General features: G+C 38.4%; 1 protein-coding gene across 3 annotated transcripts in view; it reads left to right on the top strand.

The window, feature by feature from the left end:
* Positions 1-20,510, top strand: part of mapk10 (mitogen-activated protein kinase 10) — a 124,869-nt gene that overhangs the window by 89,144 nt on the left and 15,215 nt on the right. For all 3 annotated transcript variants that reach the window (XM_007896950.2, XM_007896947.2, XM_007896951.2), the window contains 4 exons: positions 1,959-2,017; positions 4,921-5,059; positions 11,053-11,218; positions 14,703-14,774. In XM_007896950.2, the coding sequence (XP_007895141.1) occupies positions 1,959-2,017; positions 4,921-5,059; positions 11,053-11,218; positions 14,703-14,774 (436 nt within the window). The remainder of the gene's footprint in view (positions 1-1,958; positions 2,018-4,920; positions 5,060-11,052; positions 11,219-14,702; positions 14,775-20,510) is intronic.

The raw sequence follows: 20,510 nt of genomic DNA, 5'->3' as shown, positions 1-20,510 counted from the left end.
TGAAGTGGACTAGAAATGTTAGACAAGCTGCTAATGTGATCTGAATATTTTCACCTCTGGTGAAACCAGCTGACACTGGCCAATGCTGTAGTATTTTATTTCTGGTGTTTAGTAATAATGATCTGCTTTTGAACATTGCAAGCAAAACCACCAACTTGCGTTTAGGTAGTGTGTATGCTAACATCTCAGAGAGCTTGACAAGGATTAGGTCAGACACTGAGTGAGGGAAAGGGAGAAGAAGCACCTTTGAAGAAATATGGATATGGAAATATGGCGGATAGAGTGGGAGGAGGATGGAGGGGTAGAGGGACGGAGTTCAAAAGGTTAGTGAACTGAACGCTTAAGCAATGATTGTGGTGCAGAGGGCTGGGGATATTCAGCAGGCCCAAATTAGCCGAGCGGAAGGGTGGTGTGGGGGGGTTGGGAAGGGTTGGGGGGGAAACAGAGATGTGGGATCAGAGAAGATTACTGATAGCGAGGTACTAGGTTGTGAAAGAAAGTACAGACAGGGGTGAGGGCATGCAGAGATATGTATGGCCTAAAGTTTCATTTAATCTTTGCCTATAGCTCTACTTTGTCTTAAAATTTGAGGTTAATAAAAATTTTGGAAATTTCTAGGTTCAGTTTTGATTTGGAAGCTGATTTTCTCTAGTTGTTGAAAAGAACTAGCTTCTAAATTCAGACTGAATTTAACAATATTTAACAGTTTTGCACAATCTTAAATTTAAAGTCAAAGTCTGAGAGGCTAAGACAGGTTGGAATTTTGGTCCCAGAGAGCATTCAGTGTATAAATTCCAGTTTAGAAATTATTATTAGTTGCTTGCTTTGAGTAGATTCACATTAGGATGGTTTTACATTGTATATTTCAGAATAAATACTATTTTTTAAAAATGTAGCTCGGATAGCTAAATACCAATTAATGTATAAAAATGTTGTTGTAACAATGTATGTCCCTGGCACCGTAGACATCTTTTGACCCTCACTACAATAACAGAGAAATGCTGCATCCTAATCCAATCCACATACACTTCCACATGAGTACATTTGCATAGACCTGCCTAATTTCACCTAGAGTATTTGTCTGAAATTTAATCTTTCCCATATCAAAGACTTCTAAACATTTAATTTTTTTTGTAAATCAATATTTACAACATGTGGTTCTGTTGTAAATTTGAGGTAGTTGTAAAATGACTTTTTCATATGGCAAAGGGCAAAAAAATTGTCCTATTTTGTGCAGTTTTCTTGTGATTGTCTAAACTTTCAGGACACACTCATTCTGTGTTGCTAGGAACCAACCGTATCACAGCATACAGGATCAATAAAATAGACAAGTAATTCTTGCTCGGATCTGCAGATTCGTATCTACCAACATACACGCTGGTTTCCATAGAAACCAGTGTGATTTTAGATTGCCTATTTTGTATGACCTTTAAGTAATAATGAGCACGAAATTGTGTATTATATATGAATAATACATTACACAGTTCTATTCCTGCTAACCTGTGTTCCTATTATCTTTCAGAATGGCACAACCATTCTTTCCGAATGAAAGTTCTTCTCAACTCAGCCATTTACATGGAAAAAAAGGCCTTGCATTTTGGAAGCTATAGAAATATAAAAGTACTCTAGGTCACAGTTCCACAATCTCAATTATTGTTCACTTTTTATATTCCCTGTGAATGACCCCAATAGACAATGAAATTAAAATCAGTCAAAATTATTTTATGGGCAAGTTTTCTTTTCATCAATGGCATTATTTTGTTTGGAATAGTATGATAATGCCTGACAAGGCTCAACAAATCTGCAAGTGGATGAGAATTTAAATATTGCCTAGTAGAAGGGTCGGATTTATTTCAGCAGTTCGAATAGAATAAGAACATTCGGGGTAATGATAATTTGATTTGTGTGACTCAGCAACAAAGTGACTGACAACTTATGTATTTATATTTCCTCCGCAGATCATCAGTTTATTAAATGTATTTACGCCTCAGAAATCATTAGAAGAGTTCCAGGATGTGTAAGTAATCTGATCTCATCCTCCCTTCCAGGTATCATGTGCATCAATTTTCCTGAGTACCGGTACTCTTACAGCAGGGACGAAAACAATGAATTAGCAATGAGTTGATGGTAGTAAAAGGTGGCCCTGTTACAGCACACACGTTAAATTGCAGATTTCGTTATAATGTGATTGAAGTGTGGACGCCCCCACCACCAGCTGTTCATTTCCTGCTGGCTTTCAAGCTAAAAGTGCCAAACTGTGTGAAGTACTGTAGCTCAGTGGTTAGAGCACTCGCCTCACAAGCGACAGACTTGGGTTTGATTCCCGGCAGGGCGAAATTTTGGGCAACTTTCCTTACTCCACACGCCCCTGTTTACCTAGCAGTAAGTAGGTACCCAGTTGTTAGTCGATTGGCAGATCACTTTTCTGGGGGTAATAATAAGAATAAATTGGTCACTCAATCCACGACTGTTTGTGGAACACTGCTGTGTGCAATTGGCTGCCACGTTTCGCCCACAAAAATACAGTCAATTCACATTACAGTATATTCTGTGAAGCGCTTTTAAGACGACTCGAAGACGTGATAAGGCACTATATCAAATTCAAGGATTATTATTATTATCTGGTCACCGCTGATGTCACTTCCTGCTTTGTGCAGGCGTATGCGGGTCATCAGTTAGTTGATCACCAACATCACAGGATGCCTTGGGATAAGATCTAGGATCGACATTTGTGTGAAGTATAAACACTTTAAATTTACTTGTTTAACCAAATTGGGAATCCACAGTAATAATAATAATAATCCTTGCATTTGATATAGCGCTTTTCACGTCGGGAGGACGTCCCAAAGTGCTTCACAGAACACACTGTAAAGTGAATTGACTGTATATTTGTGGGCGAACGCGGCAGCCAATTGCGCACAGCAATGTCCCACAAACAGTCGTCGATTGAAAATGACCAATTTATTATTGTTTTTGGTTTTGGAGGGATTATTATTAGGCTCTGTGTGGAGTAAGGAAACTTGCCCAAGGTTTCGCCCTCTGCCTGGAATTGAACTCAGGTCTCTCACTTGCAAAGCGAGTGCTTTAACCACTGAGCTACAGGACTCCACAAAGAAGTAAGCCAGAACAAAACATATTAAAGCCTACTCAAAGGTCTTTATTACCATTATATGTTTCAGTTTACACGTTAAGTGTCTGTTTTAATATATTTGTGGCAGAAAATCAGTTTAAAGCTTTTTTTTCACAAGTTATGATTGCAATTATTTTACGCATGATTGCTGGCCAATATCTGATTCAAGGAAATTGGGTTCTGTTCAACAGAAAATAAACACAAAACTTCTTTGTTTGATTTTGTTTAGAAACCCGATAAATATCAACTGGTTTGGGAAATGAAAGATGCAGACAAAAGATAGAGTATTCTTATATAGTGAGATTTAAGTATTAAAGAGATAGGTCAAAGTCTGTGTGGCTTAGTTGATAGCTTTCTTGTCTTTAGGACACAAGATTATAAATTCAAGCTTGGATCAGATTTGAGCTCATACAACGGGGGTATAGTACAATGCAATACTGAGCTACTGTTGCCTTGTATAGAAGCAGTCCAGCAGCAGTCAAGAGGAGAGCAATGAGGATGATTTTCAATTCTTGTGATTGAACTAAGAGCAACAACTAGATAAGCTAGGATGTTTTATTCTTGAAAAGAGATGTCTCAAAGGGGATTTTAGAGAAATATGGAAGATTTTAAATGGGATTGAGAAAGTAAACTCAGAACAATACTTTTGGATGCACCAAGGCAGCAGAACAAGAGGTTGGAAAAGAAAAGTCCTTCTTTACCCAGAGGTAATTAACAACTGGAACAGCTTATCAGGAAGAGTATTTGAGGTCAGTATGTTGAACGAATTTAAGAAACCACTTGGTGCTTTAATTGAAAGATAGTAGGGAGGGACTCTGGAAGGATGAGATTAAATGAGCTAAAGGGCCTTCTTCAAATGATTCTTAATTATGATAACTATTGGTGTTTATTATATTTGATGTGATAATTATCATCGTGATCAGGTGTCACTTTTTCATGCCTATAACATTATAACCATCATTCTTCAGTAATATAAGCCCTGATCTTTCTTACCCTCACATTTCCGTTGCTAACTGTATCTTCATATGTAGCCAAAACTTTTTTAAAATCTTCCACCAAAGTAAAGTTATTTTAAAACTAGAGCAAAATAAAAGTAGTTTGTTTCCACGACATTTCACTATTGTTACAAGCAATAGTTAATGATCATCCCAAGCTCATTCCATGACAAAATTATAACACAGACCTGACCATTGTTTCATTGTATATAAAGTATAAGGGCTAATTCTCCAATCCTCAGTACATTTCCTGACTTTGAAATCATGACCTTATAATGGGCTTTGGAGTGGGGAAATGCATGAGAATATTATATGAGAATCTATCAATGCTTATCTGAAGAGAATAGAATCTACAAGGAATAGGCTGAATGGAGTCAGAATCATTTTAGAAGGGAAAAAATGCAAATGTAAGGATTATCATTTTAGAAGGGAAAAAATGCAAATGTAAGGATTATTATAATCCATTTGGACTATTCCTTATAGCGTCTTTGGAAGAGCATTGATAGATTTGCATACAATATTCTCAATCATTTTCCTACTAAAGAGCCAAGCTCACACTGTGAAGGTCAGTAAATGTAGAAAGAATCAGAGAATCAGCCCCTGTGTATACACAGTGGCAAAGGGCAGGGGTAATGTGGATTATGATATAAATATGAGTCTTTTATTGTATCTACAGTTTTCATGAATCTTTAACTTTCCCTTCCATCTATCAATCATTACATATTACAAGATGTGAAACTTGCATTCATTTTTTTCTTGTGAAATCAGGCTCATTTTGTTCCTGTTTATATTTAGATACTTGGTTATGGAACTGATGGATGCCAATTTATGTCAAGTCATTCAAATGGAACTGGATCACGAGCGGATGTCTTACCTGCTGTACCAGATGTTGTGTGGCATTAAGCACCTCCACTCAGCTGGCATTATTCACAGGGTAGGTATTCAGTGCAATTGGACAATTTAAGACATCTACTTTACCGTAGGAATAATAGATTCGCATAAAAGCAAATAGGCTTTGCTATAACTTAATATGTACAGTCCTGTAGCTTAGTGATTAGCGCACTCGCCTCCCAAGCGAGCGACCTGGGTTTGATTCCCGGCAGGGCGACATGTTCTAGCAGTAAGTAGAAGACGATTGTTAATCGATTGGCAGATTGCTTTTCTTGGGATAATAATTCCTTCAAAAAAATAATAATAATAATTTGGTCGCTCAACGATGAAGGTTTGTGGGACACTGGTGTGTGCAATTGGCTGCCACGTTTTGCCCACAAAATATACAGTCAATTCACTTTACAGTATATTCCGTGAAGTGCTTCGAGACGTCTGAAAGACATAATAAAACGCTATATCAAATGCAAGGATTATTATTAATATTATTATTTATTTGAATGTAAGTACTTTATGCTAAAATAACACTTTATTTTTAAAGAAAATAAAAGTATTTAAGGGAAAGCTAGGTACATGAGGGAGAAAGGAATAGAAGGTTAAGCTTGAAAGCTTAGTTGAGGAAGGGCAGGAGGAGGCTATGTGGAGCATAAACACCGGCATAGACCAGTTGGGCTGAATTGCCTGTTTCTGTGCTGTATACTATAAAGTATTCTAATATATCAAGTCCCTGGAATTCTGTGTTCGATATCTTTTGCATCAACTCTTATACAGCGTTTGCAACAATTTGATCATTTGAATTTTTTTTAAAAAACTCACTGAAATTAAGGAAAAATATCAATAAGTTATAGTACTCATGATTCCTAACCTAAGCCCATCTCCATAGTAAGCATTTTTATTTTTCAAGTAAACACTGTTATTCAAAAAATGTCAAATGTAAAAGGGTATCATTGTGGGGCTGTATTTGATAGTTCTGGAACAAACTGCAACAACATATAGCTCATTTTATTTAGGAAAATGTCTCAAAATGGAAGACTGAGGAGGGCAGGAGGTGCGGGAGGTCAGAGGAGGCAGGAGGGAGGTGACTGAAGGCACAAAGAGCTAGTCTTTTAGTTGGGTTTGAGAGTGGAGAGGGAAGGTGTGAGGCAGAGATGCAGGAAGAGGGTTTCACAGAACAGGGGCAAAGTGGCTGAAAGTTTATTTACCAATGATTGAGATATCACAACAGAGGGAATGGGTGGGCAGCAGGTCCTCGGGAGATTGCAGAAATAAGGTGAGCAAGGGCACTGAGGCATTTCAAGGTTCGAATAAAGATCTTAAAGTCAGTTGACTAGAGAAATAGGAGTCAAAGGAGCCTAGCAAAGATGAGGGTGATGAGGAGCTTGGTGCAGTAAAGGATAGTCTGTGGAGTTGTGGATAATCTGGTTCAGCTGGAAACAGTCAGAAACTACCTGCACTAAGAAGCCACAGTTTCAGAGAAATATTTGTGGAACCAGGCCAATGTACTGTGGCACAACTTTACAAAGAACACAAGTTTACACACATGCCTCTTAATTTAAGCACGCAGTTTAAATTCAGTTGCATTAAACGCAGTGGAAAACTGGGTACCATAATAAGACCACCACAGCACCAATTGGAACACTTTAACATAAGTTTTTATTGCAATAATTTCATCTTAACTGGAACATCTTAAGTATTTGATTACTTTTGTTAAGGTATGTTATGTCTTTTTTCTATTAAATCCATCCTTTGGATGAGGCGTTAAACCAAGGTCCCACCTGCCTATTCAAATGGATGTTAAATATTCCATGATACTCCTCGAAAAGAGAAGGGACTTTCTCCCGATGTCCTGGCCAACAATCCCCCAAATAAAATTGGTCATTCACTGCTTAGCTGTTTGAGGCAAATTAGCTGTCATATTTGCCTACAAATGCATGTAACATTAACATTAAATCCTGTGAAGAACTTTGAGATATCCTCCTGATGTGGAAGGTGCTATATCAAATGTAAAGATTGTTATTTATTTATTATCTTCCTCAACTTGTGATCTTTGCGAGATGTTGTGCGAGGTCAGGCTGGACACATGTAGATATTATTGACAGGTGTGGAAATTTCCATGGCACTAATAGATGGAAAATTCAATACTTCACTCACCTGATAAATGGTAAGTGTGGAGCAGGTAACAGCAGGCAGAAGAGGGTTACAAAAAAGGGTCAAATATTTCAGAAGTGAAAATCTAGAAACAAACGTAAGAGGATTTTTCTGTACAACTAAAAATGCACTCGGTAGAGAGACAACAGAAGAGATCAAAAGCACACTCCATCTAACAATCAAACAAGTTCATTTATATAAGTCATCTGACCTATACAATAAATTACAATCTCAACATTATTCTCCACCAACAGGAGAAATGCCCTTAGGAGTCTGGTATTCAACACAGGATCACTGAACCGAGGGTAGTTATATCCTCTCATTAGCCTTGAGCTCCTATGTGTTTCTGCCAGCCAGCATTCACTGTGAATATTAATATGGAAGATTTTAGCACTGAATCAGCTTAACTGCATCCACTGAGCCTGATGCAGATTGGTAACCTCTTCCATTCTCGATGCTGATCAGCGAGTAGCATTGTCTACAAAACTGAGTATCAACTGAAAACACAACATGAGGGTAGTCAGTCATTGGAATTTGACAGACTTGAATCTGGATCTGTTTGCAATGAACCTGCTTTTCAAATTGACATTTGACCCTTTTACATAGAATCACATAGAAAGTTACAGCACAGAAACAAGCCATGCAGCCCACCACCGTGCCGGTGTTTATAGTCTACATAAACCTCCACCCGTCCTAATCCCCTCTCCCATACTTCTCTATTTCCTTCTCCATCATGTTTGCTAATAATAATAATATTCCTTGCATTGATATAACACCTTATCACGTAGTTGAGTCATCTCAAAGTAACTCACAGAATATACTGTAAAGTGAATTGACTATATTTTGTGGGCGAAACATGAAAGACAATTGCGCATGGCAGTGTCTCACAAACAGTCGTTGATTAAGTGACCAATTTTATGCTAACAGCTTATAGAGATGTTTAGGGAAGATTTAAAAGCCATAAATAAAAACTGATATTTAAGTTAGTGTTAAAGCTGCTTAAAGGTACAGATATGAGTGAGTAAACTAACTTACAACTAACTTACTTTAACAAACAGTTAATATAATAATAATCCTTGCATTTGATATAGCGCTTTTCACATCTTCTTGACGTCTCAAAGCGCTTCACAGAATATAATGCAAAGTGAACCCGAGCTGGGCGTAGAAGCCATGAGTGGGGAGGGGAAAGATAATAATAATAATTCCTACATTTCCTACATTTGATATAGTGCTTTTCATGTCTTTTAGACGTCTTCGAGATGATCGAACACATGGTTAAAGAGGTCCATGTGTTTTGCGACGGGCCTTGAATGAGGGAAGGGAAGGAAGGAACGAGTCAGATGGACTCCAAGTTAGAGTTCCAGAGAGCAGAAGTTGAATCACTGACTATAGTGCAATTAAAGTGTTTACAGGATTACCCTCGCCTTCACTCTCTAGCGTCAATAGAGCTGAACTCTATGTATGTAGTAGTTTACAATGTCTAGAATTTGACACACTTATGATACATCCTTAATTTTGAAGCCAATGTTTTTCAAGTTCTTTTAAGAAGCTACAGAAAAAACACTTCAAAGTTAAGACCAAATTTAACAATTTGACAGTTTCCAGACTCCGAGAGGATGCAACGGAAATATAGTACATTACATTAGAGTATAAAGGAGAGAAACAGGCCATTCGGCCCAACTGGTCTATGCCGGTGTTTATGCTCCACATGAGCCTCCTCCTGCCCTTCCTTAACTAAGCCTTCAAGCATAACCTTCTATTCCTTTCTCGCTCATGTACCTATCCAGCTTCCCCTTAAATACATCTATGCTATGCTAGTCAATCTGGACCCAGGTAGAATTTCCCATATATTTTTTGCAGAGTTGAACTATTCAGTAAACTATTCACAATACATTTTAAATGACGAGGTATTACTAGCGTGTTTTAATGATTTCTCTGAAAATTCTGATACTAGGGCGATCAGTGTCATTGTCCACCAGAGGGAGCCACGAACAAAACTTGTTTGGACATTGCTTTGCTGCAATACAATTCAGGCTATCACATTATTGTGCTTCAGGGGAGTCAAGAGTTAAACATGAAAATTCTGATGTAGAACACTAAATGTTTAACCCAAGTGGCACTTGGGCTCATGCGGAGTCCTGTAGCTCAGTGGTTAGAACACTCGCCTTCAAGCGAGAGGACCTGGGTTTGATTCCCCGCAGGGTTAAATGTTGGGCAAGTTTCCTTACTCCACATGCCTCTGTTTACCTAGCATTAAGTAGGAACTCAGATGTTAGTCAATTGGTGGATCGCTTTTCCAGGAGTAATAATCCCTATTGAAAAAATAACAATAATAATTTGGTCACTCAATCCACGTCTGTTTGTGGGCCACTGCTGTGTGCAATTGGCTGCTGCGTTTCACCCACAAAATATAAAGTCAATTCACTTTACAGCATATTCTGTGAAGCGCTTTGAGACATCTAAAATACGTGAAAAGTGCTATATCAAATGCAAGGATTATTATAATTATTTAGTAACATTGTTCGTGCCTCGGTGTTTGAAGGTTGTGGAGGGTGTGACCTTGTGAGTGCCACGTTGTTTGAGGTGCCGTTCTTCAAATGAGATGTTAAACAGAGGGCCTGTCTACCTCTTCTTGCAGTTTTAGAGGGTTTTAAGAAGGCCCTATTTGAAAAGAAGAGCATGGAGCGCTAGTGAACAATACTCCCTCATCCACATTCACCAAAAAGCAGATGAATTGATCATTCAGCTCAGTCCTGGGAGCCAGTGTTGGCATAGATTAACTGATGTAGTTTCCTACACAACAGGCATCTAACACTGCAAAAATCATGTAAGACAGCATGAGGTGCTGTGAGATGCTTTGGCAATATGAAGCTCTCTATCAAATACAAGTACTGTATTATTCAAATTTGTTTCTTTACATACCAAGCCATTGACATTTTGAAGTCCTATAATTTAAACCGTGAATGACTTTTAGAAAATCCATCCTTTGTAGGGTCTTATACGAAGCATGATATGGTTTGAATGGCATGGTTAATAAAATCCTTTTGTCACTGGGCGTATGAAGTGTGCAGAAACCCATTGGGATGCTTTGAGTATTTAATCCAGACTGAAAGTTCTGCATATATATGCCACCCAAACATGGAAGTAGAATGGAATGCTTACTCACTCCCTGTATTAGACCTAGATTGGCAAGAGTCAAGACTTCGGGTCCCCCGAGTGTGCATTGCTGAAGTTTAATCAGCTAAAGCCCTAGAGCCTGCCATTTTTGAGCACTGTCTGGCAAGCTTCCCACTATCCGTCTAAGCAGGAGCATCTTATCCATTAGGGCTTTGGCTTGCAGAGTTAACAGGAGCTGAGTTGGAAGATTCCCTACCCCCAAGCATTGGTTTTTCCCTCCTGGTTCTACTCCTAATTCAGGCTGTCTGGTGTGTCATCTGCATTGCCGTGGAGTGCAGACCAACCTGGATCAGGAACCGGACTGTCAGGACTGCTGCAAAGCATTGGTTTGATTCTGACATCCAATTGTCAAGTCAATTCAGCCCCAAGGAGACCCTGCATACCTCCCATTTTCTGCAGACCATGTTTAATGATTGATAGCAAGTGTAAAATTCAAGTATTAATATTTGGTATTATTTTGTATCAATGTTATTATGGCCATTTTCATGTCGCATATATAATGTTCAGAAAGATATTTTAAATCCCTAGGCAAAATAATATTTATTGAGAACATTTGTACACCTAATTTTCCAAGCAGTTAATATGAATTAGTGATATGAAGACTGGGATTGGCTTAATCGCTGTCAGCATTATTACTAGTTGCTCACTTATTCACCACTGTAATATTTGCACTTTGCTGATGTGGTACTTTACTTTGCTCCAATCTATTTGCAGGATCTAAAACCAAGCAACATAGTGGTGAAATCAGACTGTACATTGAAAATCCTTGATTTTGGACTGGCAAGGACTGCGGGGACCAGTTTCATGATGACTCCCTATGTGGTAACCCGGTATTATAGAGCACCAGAGGTCATTCTGGGAATGGGATACAAAGAAAATGGTGAGATATTTACTGGAGAGTTGCACGTTCTAGCAAAGTATGTTTCTCATTGCAATGAGTCGCACTGCAAATGTGAATATACAGTGCCAAATGTGAATTCTGAATCACCAGGAACAGTTAAAAGAAATCTTATTTTGTTAAAAAGTCAACCTTTGATACAAAAACAAGTTATTTACCAAACAGTATAATACTGCAATGACCTTATTTAAAGGTAATCTTATCCGAAGGTAGAACACTCTTAAGGATATGAAATTGAGTTGCACTTTCCACGGAAGACTATTCCACTGTAATTGCCAGATTTAAGAGTTACAAAGCAACAATGGGAGCTTTATGAACCCAACTGGATGGTGTGTGTTCGAATCCCATAGTTGACTATCGCATAATCTGATGTGCTGGTCAGATAAATTTGTCATTCTCCAAACAGACTTCTACATTATGTATTGAGCAGCAGTGAATTGTCACATTTCATAGGGAATTTTAAAAAAATTGCCTGATCAAATTCTATAACACTGATAGTGACTAGATATACAACCCAGACCATTGTAGCTTCTCTAGGTGACAAAGGTTGAATGGACTTGAATAGCACTTATCTGAAGGAAAATTATCGAGGCATTTGTGAATATAAGTATGCACATATATTGACAATCCCATAACATGGTTCTACTTCTACTAGGAATGCCCAAACACAATGCCTTATGTTTAACTTGTATGGTAGAGGGCATGTTTACACCTCCGTAAGCTAGATAGGCAAGTGAACTATCAAGAATGCTTTGCATGTCTGCGGCCCTGCCAAAGTTTACCAAGTGTCCCTCTCAGAGCTAGTTCAACCCCAGGGAGACCCTACCTACTTCACTATTATCAACCACAAAATGGTGAAGGGCTGAGAGGCCCATTGAGATTTAAACTTAACTACCTGGAACATTTCTGTGTAGTGAAGAAGTGTGTTGTAATCCATTTAGCACCACTCCTCCCCCCAGTTAACCTGGCTGAGATTGGAATTAATTGAATGGTAACACAAACTCATATCCCACCAGCACAGAGTACTTGCGAACCAACATGGCACCTCACAGGGCTGGCTAGATATAAGCACCTTTAACTATTAAAGGAAAAGAAATTGAGCTGCACTCACTTTGAGCACTCTTCCATTGAAAATGCCAAACTTAACAGCTAGAAAAGCAACAAGGGATTTATGGCAGCTTCTGTCTTCAGCAATAATTCTTCATATATCACTACAAAGTATCCGATTGAAAGTTCATACTGTGTTTAATGAAGAAGTTACTTATTTTTCTGTGTCCTCTGCACATTTTGAGTTATAATGAATGTATAAAACTCCCAGTGCACAGCAATAACGCATTTCCAGATTTGCTTCATCACCATTCTTGCTACTTTGTCAATTTTACACCCTTGAGTGTTGTGGAATTTATTACTTTGAATTATGGTAAAGCTAAAAACACATTTGGTAGTGCAAAAGTGTTATTGCACAGGGATGGTTCTCTAGATTGTAATCATTATCAAGGGCATCGAGCATTGCTCGATTTAATAGACATAAAAATAAATTGGAAAGAGGAGTATGTGGCAAGCCAGCAGTTCTTGGGAATGTATCTGATAGAGTGGATGTAGTTTGAGATCAAAGAGGTGCCAGGTTCTTTGTGCCAGGTTTAGAGCGCTACAAAGAATACCACCCATGTTGAGGTTCTGAGGACAGAGCATCACTCCTGTTACCAGATTTACTTTCCCAAAGGCCAGTTTCCTCCCAGCTTTGGTTGTCAATTTGCAGCTACCCATCATAAGTTTGACACAATGGGATTCTGTATGATATCACACGCAGTTGCACAAAACCCTGTAACTAAATAACAGTGGTAGAGGTAAAGCAACCTCTCTCACTATATTGTTTTTTTTTACTTATTTGGACCTGGCTGGTTCGGGGAGACCTCATAGTCTTTCATGCATTCTCCTGATGCCACTGCTGATTGTCAGCTAGAAGTCACAATGTCTGGCAATTGAGACACTAACAAGTAACAGTTACTGGCAAACCCAGCATGGTCACGGTGATTAGTTGTATCAGAGACAGTAGGAGTGGAGTATCATTCAAGTCTAAACCAAACTAAGAATTATTCTTACAAACTTTGGTAACTTAGCTGGGTCAAATTTAGGACACTACAGAACATGTCACATCTGTTAGAAAACAGTGGGATCTCAGTAAGTATTTATCAACTGGCTTCAGTTCTAAGCATTTCTACAGCTTTGGTACGTGGTTTCTGCTCCAGAAGTCTTTCTGAAAGATTTTGGCCATTGCTTTCATTTGGGATGGACCAAGACACAACTCAATTTTTCGGAGTTTTCTTTTATAGGAGCTGAGTTAAACTTGGAAATTACTTTTAGTACACAAGTTCACAAGATTTGGCCTATTTAATTTCTTTCTTCAAGAATACTTATCCTAACATCTTTCCTATAGCATCAAACTGTTTTTTAATTGAATCCAGCACCCTGGTCTCAAACACTCTTCCTGGTAACTTGTTCCAGTCATTAATTATCCTTTAGGTAAAGAAATACTTCCTGAAATTTCTCACTGGGAATCTGAACCACTGTTTCAGTCTTTCAGTTTCACAAGGATTGCTAAACATTCACATAATTTCTCCTTCACGTTCCTCTAACTACATTGCTGCAATTTTGTGTTTTTTAAACAAAAAATATTTCTTTCACAATGTAGAAATCTGACTGCCAACATTTAAATTGAAGCATGAGATTTAGTTATGCATAAGAATAAATGTTAAGGACCAAGAGCTGGTGGTAGCAATAATTTGTGGCCAAGGACGTGACAGAATACAGATTGTTGTACTTGGAAAATAAATAGCTGCTTTCAATTCTCACACTGCTTCTGTCTAGGTAAGACCTGCTGCTATTGAGGATATGCATTGTGCTGTTTAAACTTTTATTATGAACAAGGTCATTCTCTGCTAATAAGCCACCACTGATGCTATCAATATCCACTTGCTGTGCCTGCATGGTGTTGTCACTGGACATATGCGTATAAGGATTATATTTTGTTGTGTAGATGGGATGCATGGAACTCTCAGTCTGATTTGGATATGCTTAAACATAGTGATGGGCTTCCACATGTGCCAACAAATTGGCTTGAGCACATATTAAAGCAGGAATGCCATTCACTTTCTGCATAAAGCATAAACTTCTCAATGCACCTTAAAGATGGCTCTCTTTGATGGCACAAAGCTGAGAATGACAGGCCAATGCTTTCAAGCCAGTTTCACAAATTTGTTCTCTTATCGTCACATCGCAGTGCAGAAAACAGAGTGTTTACCTGGGGACCGTCATTTAACTTTTGCCGATTTGCGTTTCTTTCTAAAGCCCTAATTCTTTTCTTTCCGATTTTTTTCACCCACATGGTTTTCGTGTCAACTGACTCTAATTCTTAAATATTCTGGGATCACGTATCTTCCCCTCCCCCCACCCTTCGATCTCGTAGTGGATATTTGGTCCGTTGGGTGCATAATGGGAGAAATGGTTCGCCACAAAATCCTCTTCCCAGGAAGGGACTGTATCCTTGTGCTGCTTGCAGCAGTTGATCATGACTCTTTTAATCCATCTATTTTTGAATTCCTTTAGACCAGACAAGCCTGCGCAAGTGATTGTTTCTTATTGCAGAGCACATCCCAGAAGCATATATTTCACATCATCATTTTTTACCAGCAACATCTCTTTCATGAAAACATTCAGTCGGCAATATGTTGAAATATATCACAGATGTCTTTTAATGTCCTTATGTTAAAAAATGTTTTCATAGTTAACACTTTTCCCCCCTCCTTTCTCAGAAATAATGAGTAATTCTCGAACCCAGGTCTCTCATTTGCGAGACGAGTGCTCTAACCACTGAGCTACAGGACTACATTTGGAATATTTGGAATACATGCGAATAGAATTCAAAAACCACCATTTGAGATCACTGTTTCGAATAGCAAAAGTCATTGAATGTGGTAGTAAAAATTGCTAAGTGTGGTGATATCAGCACCAAAAAAACAACTTGCATTTATATAGTGCTTTTCATGGGGATAATGTCTCAGAGTGCTGTTTGGTGTTCGGATTGGATGCCAAGGAAGGGAGAAGAGGGCGTAGGAGGTGACCATAGGTGTGGTCAAAGAGGTAGGTCTTCAAGTGGGATTTAAAATTAGATTAATACAGGGCGAGTTGGAGGGATTGAGGCAGGAATTTCCAGAGATTAGAGACATGGTGGCAGAAGGCATGGCTGCTGTTAGTGATGTGGAGGGGTTGGGGGATGGGCAGCACTTCTGTGTTACCTGAGTGAAGGGGGTGGGCAGAGGAGTGGCTTACGAGCATTAGCACATCAATGATACATGTGTTTGAGACTAGTTGATACTTGTGGAGGGGCCGTAGGTTTAATCCCCGCCAATGACTTTGCCAAAATGGTTGAATCCAAAGTCGCCTGTGGACACCGTTGCAGGCCCACAGATTGTAACATTTGCTGGTGCTGGTTAACAGGACACCAGTTGAATTTGAATAGTTAATAATAATAAATATTCCTTGCATTTGATATAATGTTGTATCACGTTGTCAAGATGTCTCAAAGCACTTCAAGGGACATGCTGTAAAGTGGATTAACTAACTATTTTGTGGGCAAACCTTGGCAGCCAATTGCATACCACAATAACCCACAAACAGCCATGGAGTGAGTGATCAATTTTATTTGGGGGATTGTTGGCCAGGACACTGGGAGAAACTCCCTTCTCTTTATCGAATAGTGCCATGGGATCATTAACGTCCACCTGAACAGGCACTCGTTTTAATGTCTCATCCGTAGGATGGCACCTCTGACAATCCAACCCCTCCCCCAGCACTGCACTGGAGCATCGGTGATACCAAGTCCCAGTGTGGGGCTTCAACCCATAATCTTCTGACTCAGAGGCACGAATGCTGCCACTGAGCCAGGCTTGCACCCAGTCATCACAACCTCGCTAGTTTCTTGTGCAACACAGTGTTACATAGAGATAATGATTAGGACATTTCTCCGAAGCCTAGATTTCAAAACAAAATACCTCATGTCATGTGTACTATGATATTATGTAGTTTCACTGGATTATGTTTGGACTGGGATCTCCTGCATGAGCTGACATTTCAGAATTGCAGCCATAGTTCACGATAAGCACACTTTGAAGTCCGATGTTTCATAATAACAATAATCCTTGCATTTGATATAGCACCTTGTCTTTGAGACATCTCAAAACGCTTCACTGTAAAGTGAAATGACTGTATATTTTGTGGGCAAAACGTGGCAGCCAAGTGTGCACAGCAGTGTCGTACAAACACTGTTTTTTGTGTTTAAGTGACCAATTTCTTATCATTTTTTTAAGGAATTATTACCTCCAGAAAAGCAATCTGCCAATAATAATAATCCTTGCATTTGATATAGCACTTTTCATGTCAGGAGGACGTCCCAAAGCGCTTCACAGAACACACTGTAAAGAGAATTGATTGTATATTTGTGGGCGAACGCGGCAGCCAATTGCGCACAGCAATGTCTCACAAACAGTCATAAATTGAAAATGACCAATTTATTATTGTTTTTGGTTTTGGAGGGATTATTATTAGGCGTGTGGAGTGAGGAAATTTGCCCAACGTTTCGCCCTGCTGGGAATTGAACCCAGGTCTCTTGCTTGCGAGGCGAGTGCTCTATCTACTGAGCTAGAGGATTCCACTGTTTGATTGCAACTTGGACTTATCAGGCTTTCTTAGCTTACCTTTTACACTTTATTGTGTAGGTATGATCAATTGATAAGCATTAATAAAAGTGGCAGAAATATCATCATCTTAATAAAGCTATTATCCTGCCAGGTGATTTCAACAGTAAAAACAACTTTATATAGCATCTTGCACACAGGTTTATGTGTCTTGTAGTGCTCTACCCTTAGCTTTAGTCTGAACCCATTTGATCTGTGCTGCATTTTTTTAACAGTTTCATGAGCTGTTGATATCTGCTTGTAAACTTTCCTGACTCAAAACAATAAGATAAAGATCGGTGTCCTAGAATTTGATGCAAACAAGACCAGAGTTTTGGGTTGATTGATGTGAATGTGAGATGATTGCTTGCAGCTTTGAGCAATACTTTGCTCCAGGTTCCCCATTGCTCTTTCTGCACAGGTACCACAAATATATAGTCATGTAACAACTCTTTGACATGTACGTGGTGACTACCAGACTCATTAAGAGCAACCACAAGAGTGTGAGAAGAATTGTTCTTTTGTACTGACTGGCTCACTGAACTGTAAGCCTTGCAATTTAATGTCAGAATTATTTACAGAATTATTATTACAGAATTATTTTATCCTGAACGTATGTCAGAGGTGCACAAATCAATATAAAAATCTCTTTTTAAAAGTTTTTCTTGTGTGCTTTGAACAATCAGCCATACAAAGCTAATTATTGAACATGCTTTTTGAACAGCAGAGGGCAACTGCAGCCAGTCAAGGAGAGTATAATTACTGGGGGTTGGTTGACAGAGGAAATTTGTATGCTCCACCTGTGAATACTATCCATAATTCAGACATAAAAATTACCACTTGAGCAATACAGTCACAAGATTCTTCAGACAATATTTGCTCATTAATAAGATATATTGGGACGTCCTCCTGACATGAAAGGCGCTATACAAATGTAATTTTTGTTTGTTGTTTGTATATCTGTAATTTTGAACAAGTCTATTCAACTTTTTTTTAACATATACAGTATACATTTATATAGCACCTTTCACATGTGGAAGGCTTCTCAAAGCATTGGCAATGCTGGGTGGGCACCCGAGCTGGGGGTGAGAGCTGAGGGTGTGGGAGGGGAAAGGTGTCTGGAAATGTAGTGCTATTTCAAATATGTCTTTTGACAGTAAAGGAAATTTTCTTTTATTACTATAAATGACCTTTTACCATCTGGCTAATCTTCCATGCCTAAGAATCATCCCAGTCATCTCAAACGAAAATCTAATATTGAATTCCAATTTATTTTTAAATTGAATTCTTCTTAAAAGATTCATCACATTTCTAGCCTCACATTACCTCTGTCAAATGAAACTCTCAAGCAATGCTATGCTGTGCAGCACTAGAATGAAGAAATTTGGATCTGTATTAATGCCTTGATTCCTGATTCCCCCCCATATACGGTCAACTGTTTGAGGATTGTAATGGCTATTGCTTTGAAATTAAGACTCCTACTTTTGATTATCATCTTATGACTCACTGCTGGAAAGTGTAGGGATAGCATAATAACAATAATCCTTGCCTTTGGTACAATACCTTTCACAATGGGAGGATATGTATTGCAACAAATCATTTAACTTGCTCGTATTGTGATTGTGAGTTAGAGTTAATGTGGAGAGTTTAGAGTAGCCATCACCACAGAGCTCAAAGTTTGCTTGTGACAGAGATGAAAGGTATGCAGTATGTCACTGTCTTTGTCAGGGCAGACAACATTCTTGTTTTCTATGGATTTTCAGGGTGAAAATTCTGGCATTTATTCACTGAAAATGAAATACTGAAGATTATAAATAGCAATGAGATCTCAATTATGCAGCTGCAAAAAGAGGATTCCTTATTAAGGATAACAAAGTCACAACTGGGGACTCCTTCCAGAACCTGAGATCTCTCCAACCTGCAGGATATAGATGGTGAAGGATTCGCTATTTGCAAGTAGGAATTTTTATTTAGGAATTCCTTTAGAAATCGATGTATTTTAGACCCCATTGTCTTGTGATGAAGATCAAGAAGCTGAAATGAAATAACCAGAACTTGCAGATATATAACATCCTTCATGTAAGTCTTGTAGGATAGCATCCTGAAGCACTTCCATATGGTAGCTGGTAAGAATTTGATGGTTGAAGCAGTTGTAGTTGAGGTTGCGCAAAACAATGGCATGTGTTGTTTTATTAACGTGTCATGTTAATAAAACAACACATGTTTTATTGTCATGTACAGCAGTTGGCTGTATCTCTTTGACCTTATTGGTCTCGTCTTTTAATACAGTAGTGTACATGAAATTACAAAAGCTTCCTATAGTTTTGAAAGGCTGGCGTGCAGGATTTAACATAAATATATTGCACATTCAAGTTAAAGAAAAATCAGCCAAAATGGTGGTAGCATTCTGTTTGAAAAAGCTTTAGTGATTTTGCATACCTTAGTAATGGGAACTGTTCGCAGCCATTAAAAATGAGAGAACAGTGTATGCTCATGATAATAATCACTGTAAATAAGGCTGCTTGAAGAAATTCAAAAGCATAGTGTTCATACAAATTCTTCTGCCTGGAGTGACCACCTTTTTGAAACATTGTGATCCAATATCTAATCTGTATAAACTTTTTTCAGTTGGTCTGTCTATTTCTTTACAAGCTGGAATTTCTGGCATGAAAGGAAGAAATTACTAACATCAACATCCCATTAAGTAGAAAGTGTAAAAGTCGGTGTGAAAACTAATAATACTGCAGTTGATAAAATAGTGTACAGGTATTAGATTGTTTACATATCCAGGCCAGCACTCCAGAGTTGCACTGTATTAACTGGAAATGTGGTTTAATTGAATATTGGTAGAGGATTGCAATAGCAACTAGTACAAAATTGACAGAAGGTATAACAACAATAATTTGCACTTATACAGCGCTTTTCATGTTGGCAGAATATCTCAAACCTCATTACAAAGACTGAATGAAAGCTTTAGCAGGGAGAGAGATGTGGGAAAGGGAAGGCGTTTAGGGAGAGGCAAGAGAAAGAGATGGGTTGTGAAACAGAGAGAGAGAAGTGGCTGAAAAGAAAACTCTGGTTTTCACAGCAGCTGTTATATTAGCTGAAAAAAATTCTGATTTATTTGCTGAGCTTTGATGATTTAGTCCTACAAACTGATTGACAGGGTACTGTTGTGTTAGAGCGCTCTTTCACTCACAGTTTGCCAGCTGCCTAATTATATTTTATACCATCTCCTCACCAGCGCCTATTTGGTCCATTGATGAAGAACTTTCTTTTTCCTCGTAGGTCAACCAGGAATGCTACAGTTAAGCTGAATTTAGAATTGTCCTGAAATAGATCAATTTTTAAATACCAAATGTACTTATAGAAAACACTGACCATGCAAATTGGTTTAATTTGAGCTTCTGGTGAGGAAACATCATTTCACTTTATTTCTGTTGCTGCAATGATGTTCTTTTATTTTCTTTTTTCTGAGCATTCTGTAGAAATCTTTTGAATGATTTTTATTTTAAAACTAAGTTGTGAATATTTTTGTTGAA

This window comes from Callorhinchus milii, unplaced genomic scaffold (assembly GCF_018977255.1).
Source record: "Callorhinchus milii isolate IMCB2004 unplaced genomic scaffold, IMCB_Cmil_1.0 Scaffold1, whole genome shotgun sequence".
Lineage (NCBI taxonomy): Eukaryota > Metazoa > Chordata > Chondrichthyes > Chimaeriformes > Callorhinchidae > Callorhinchus > Callorhinchus milii.
Note: the sequence above shows the minus strand (reverse complement) of the source record. Positions and strands in the feature narration are given on the sequence as shown.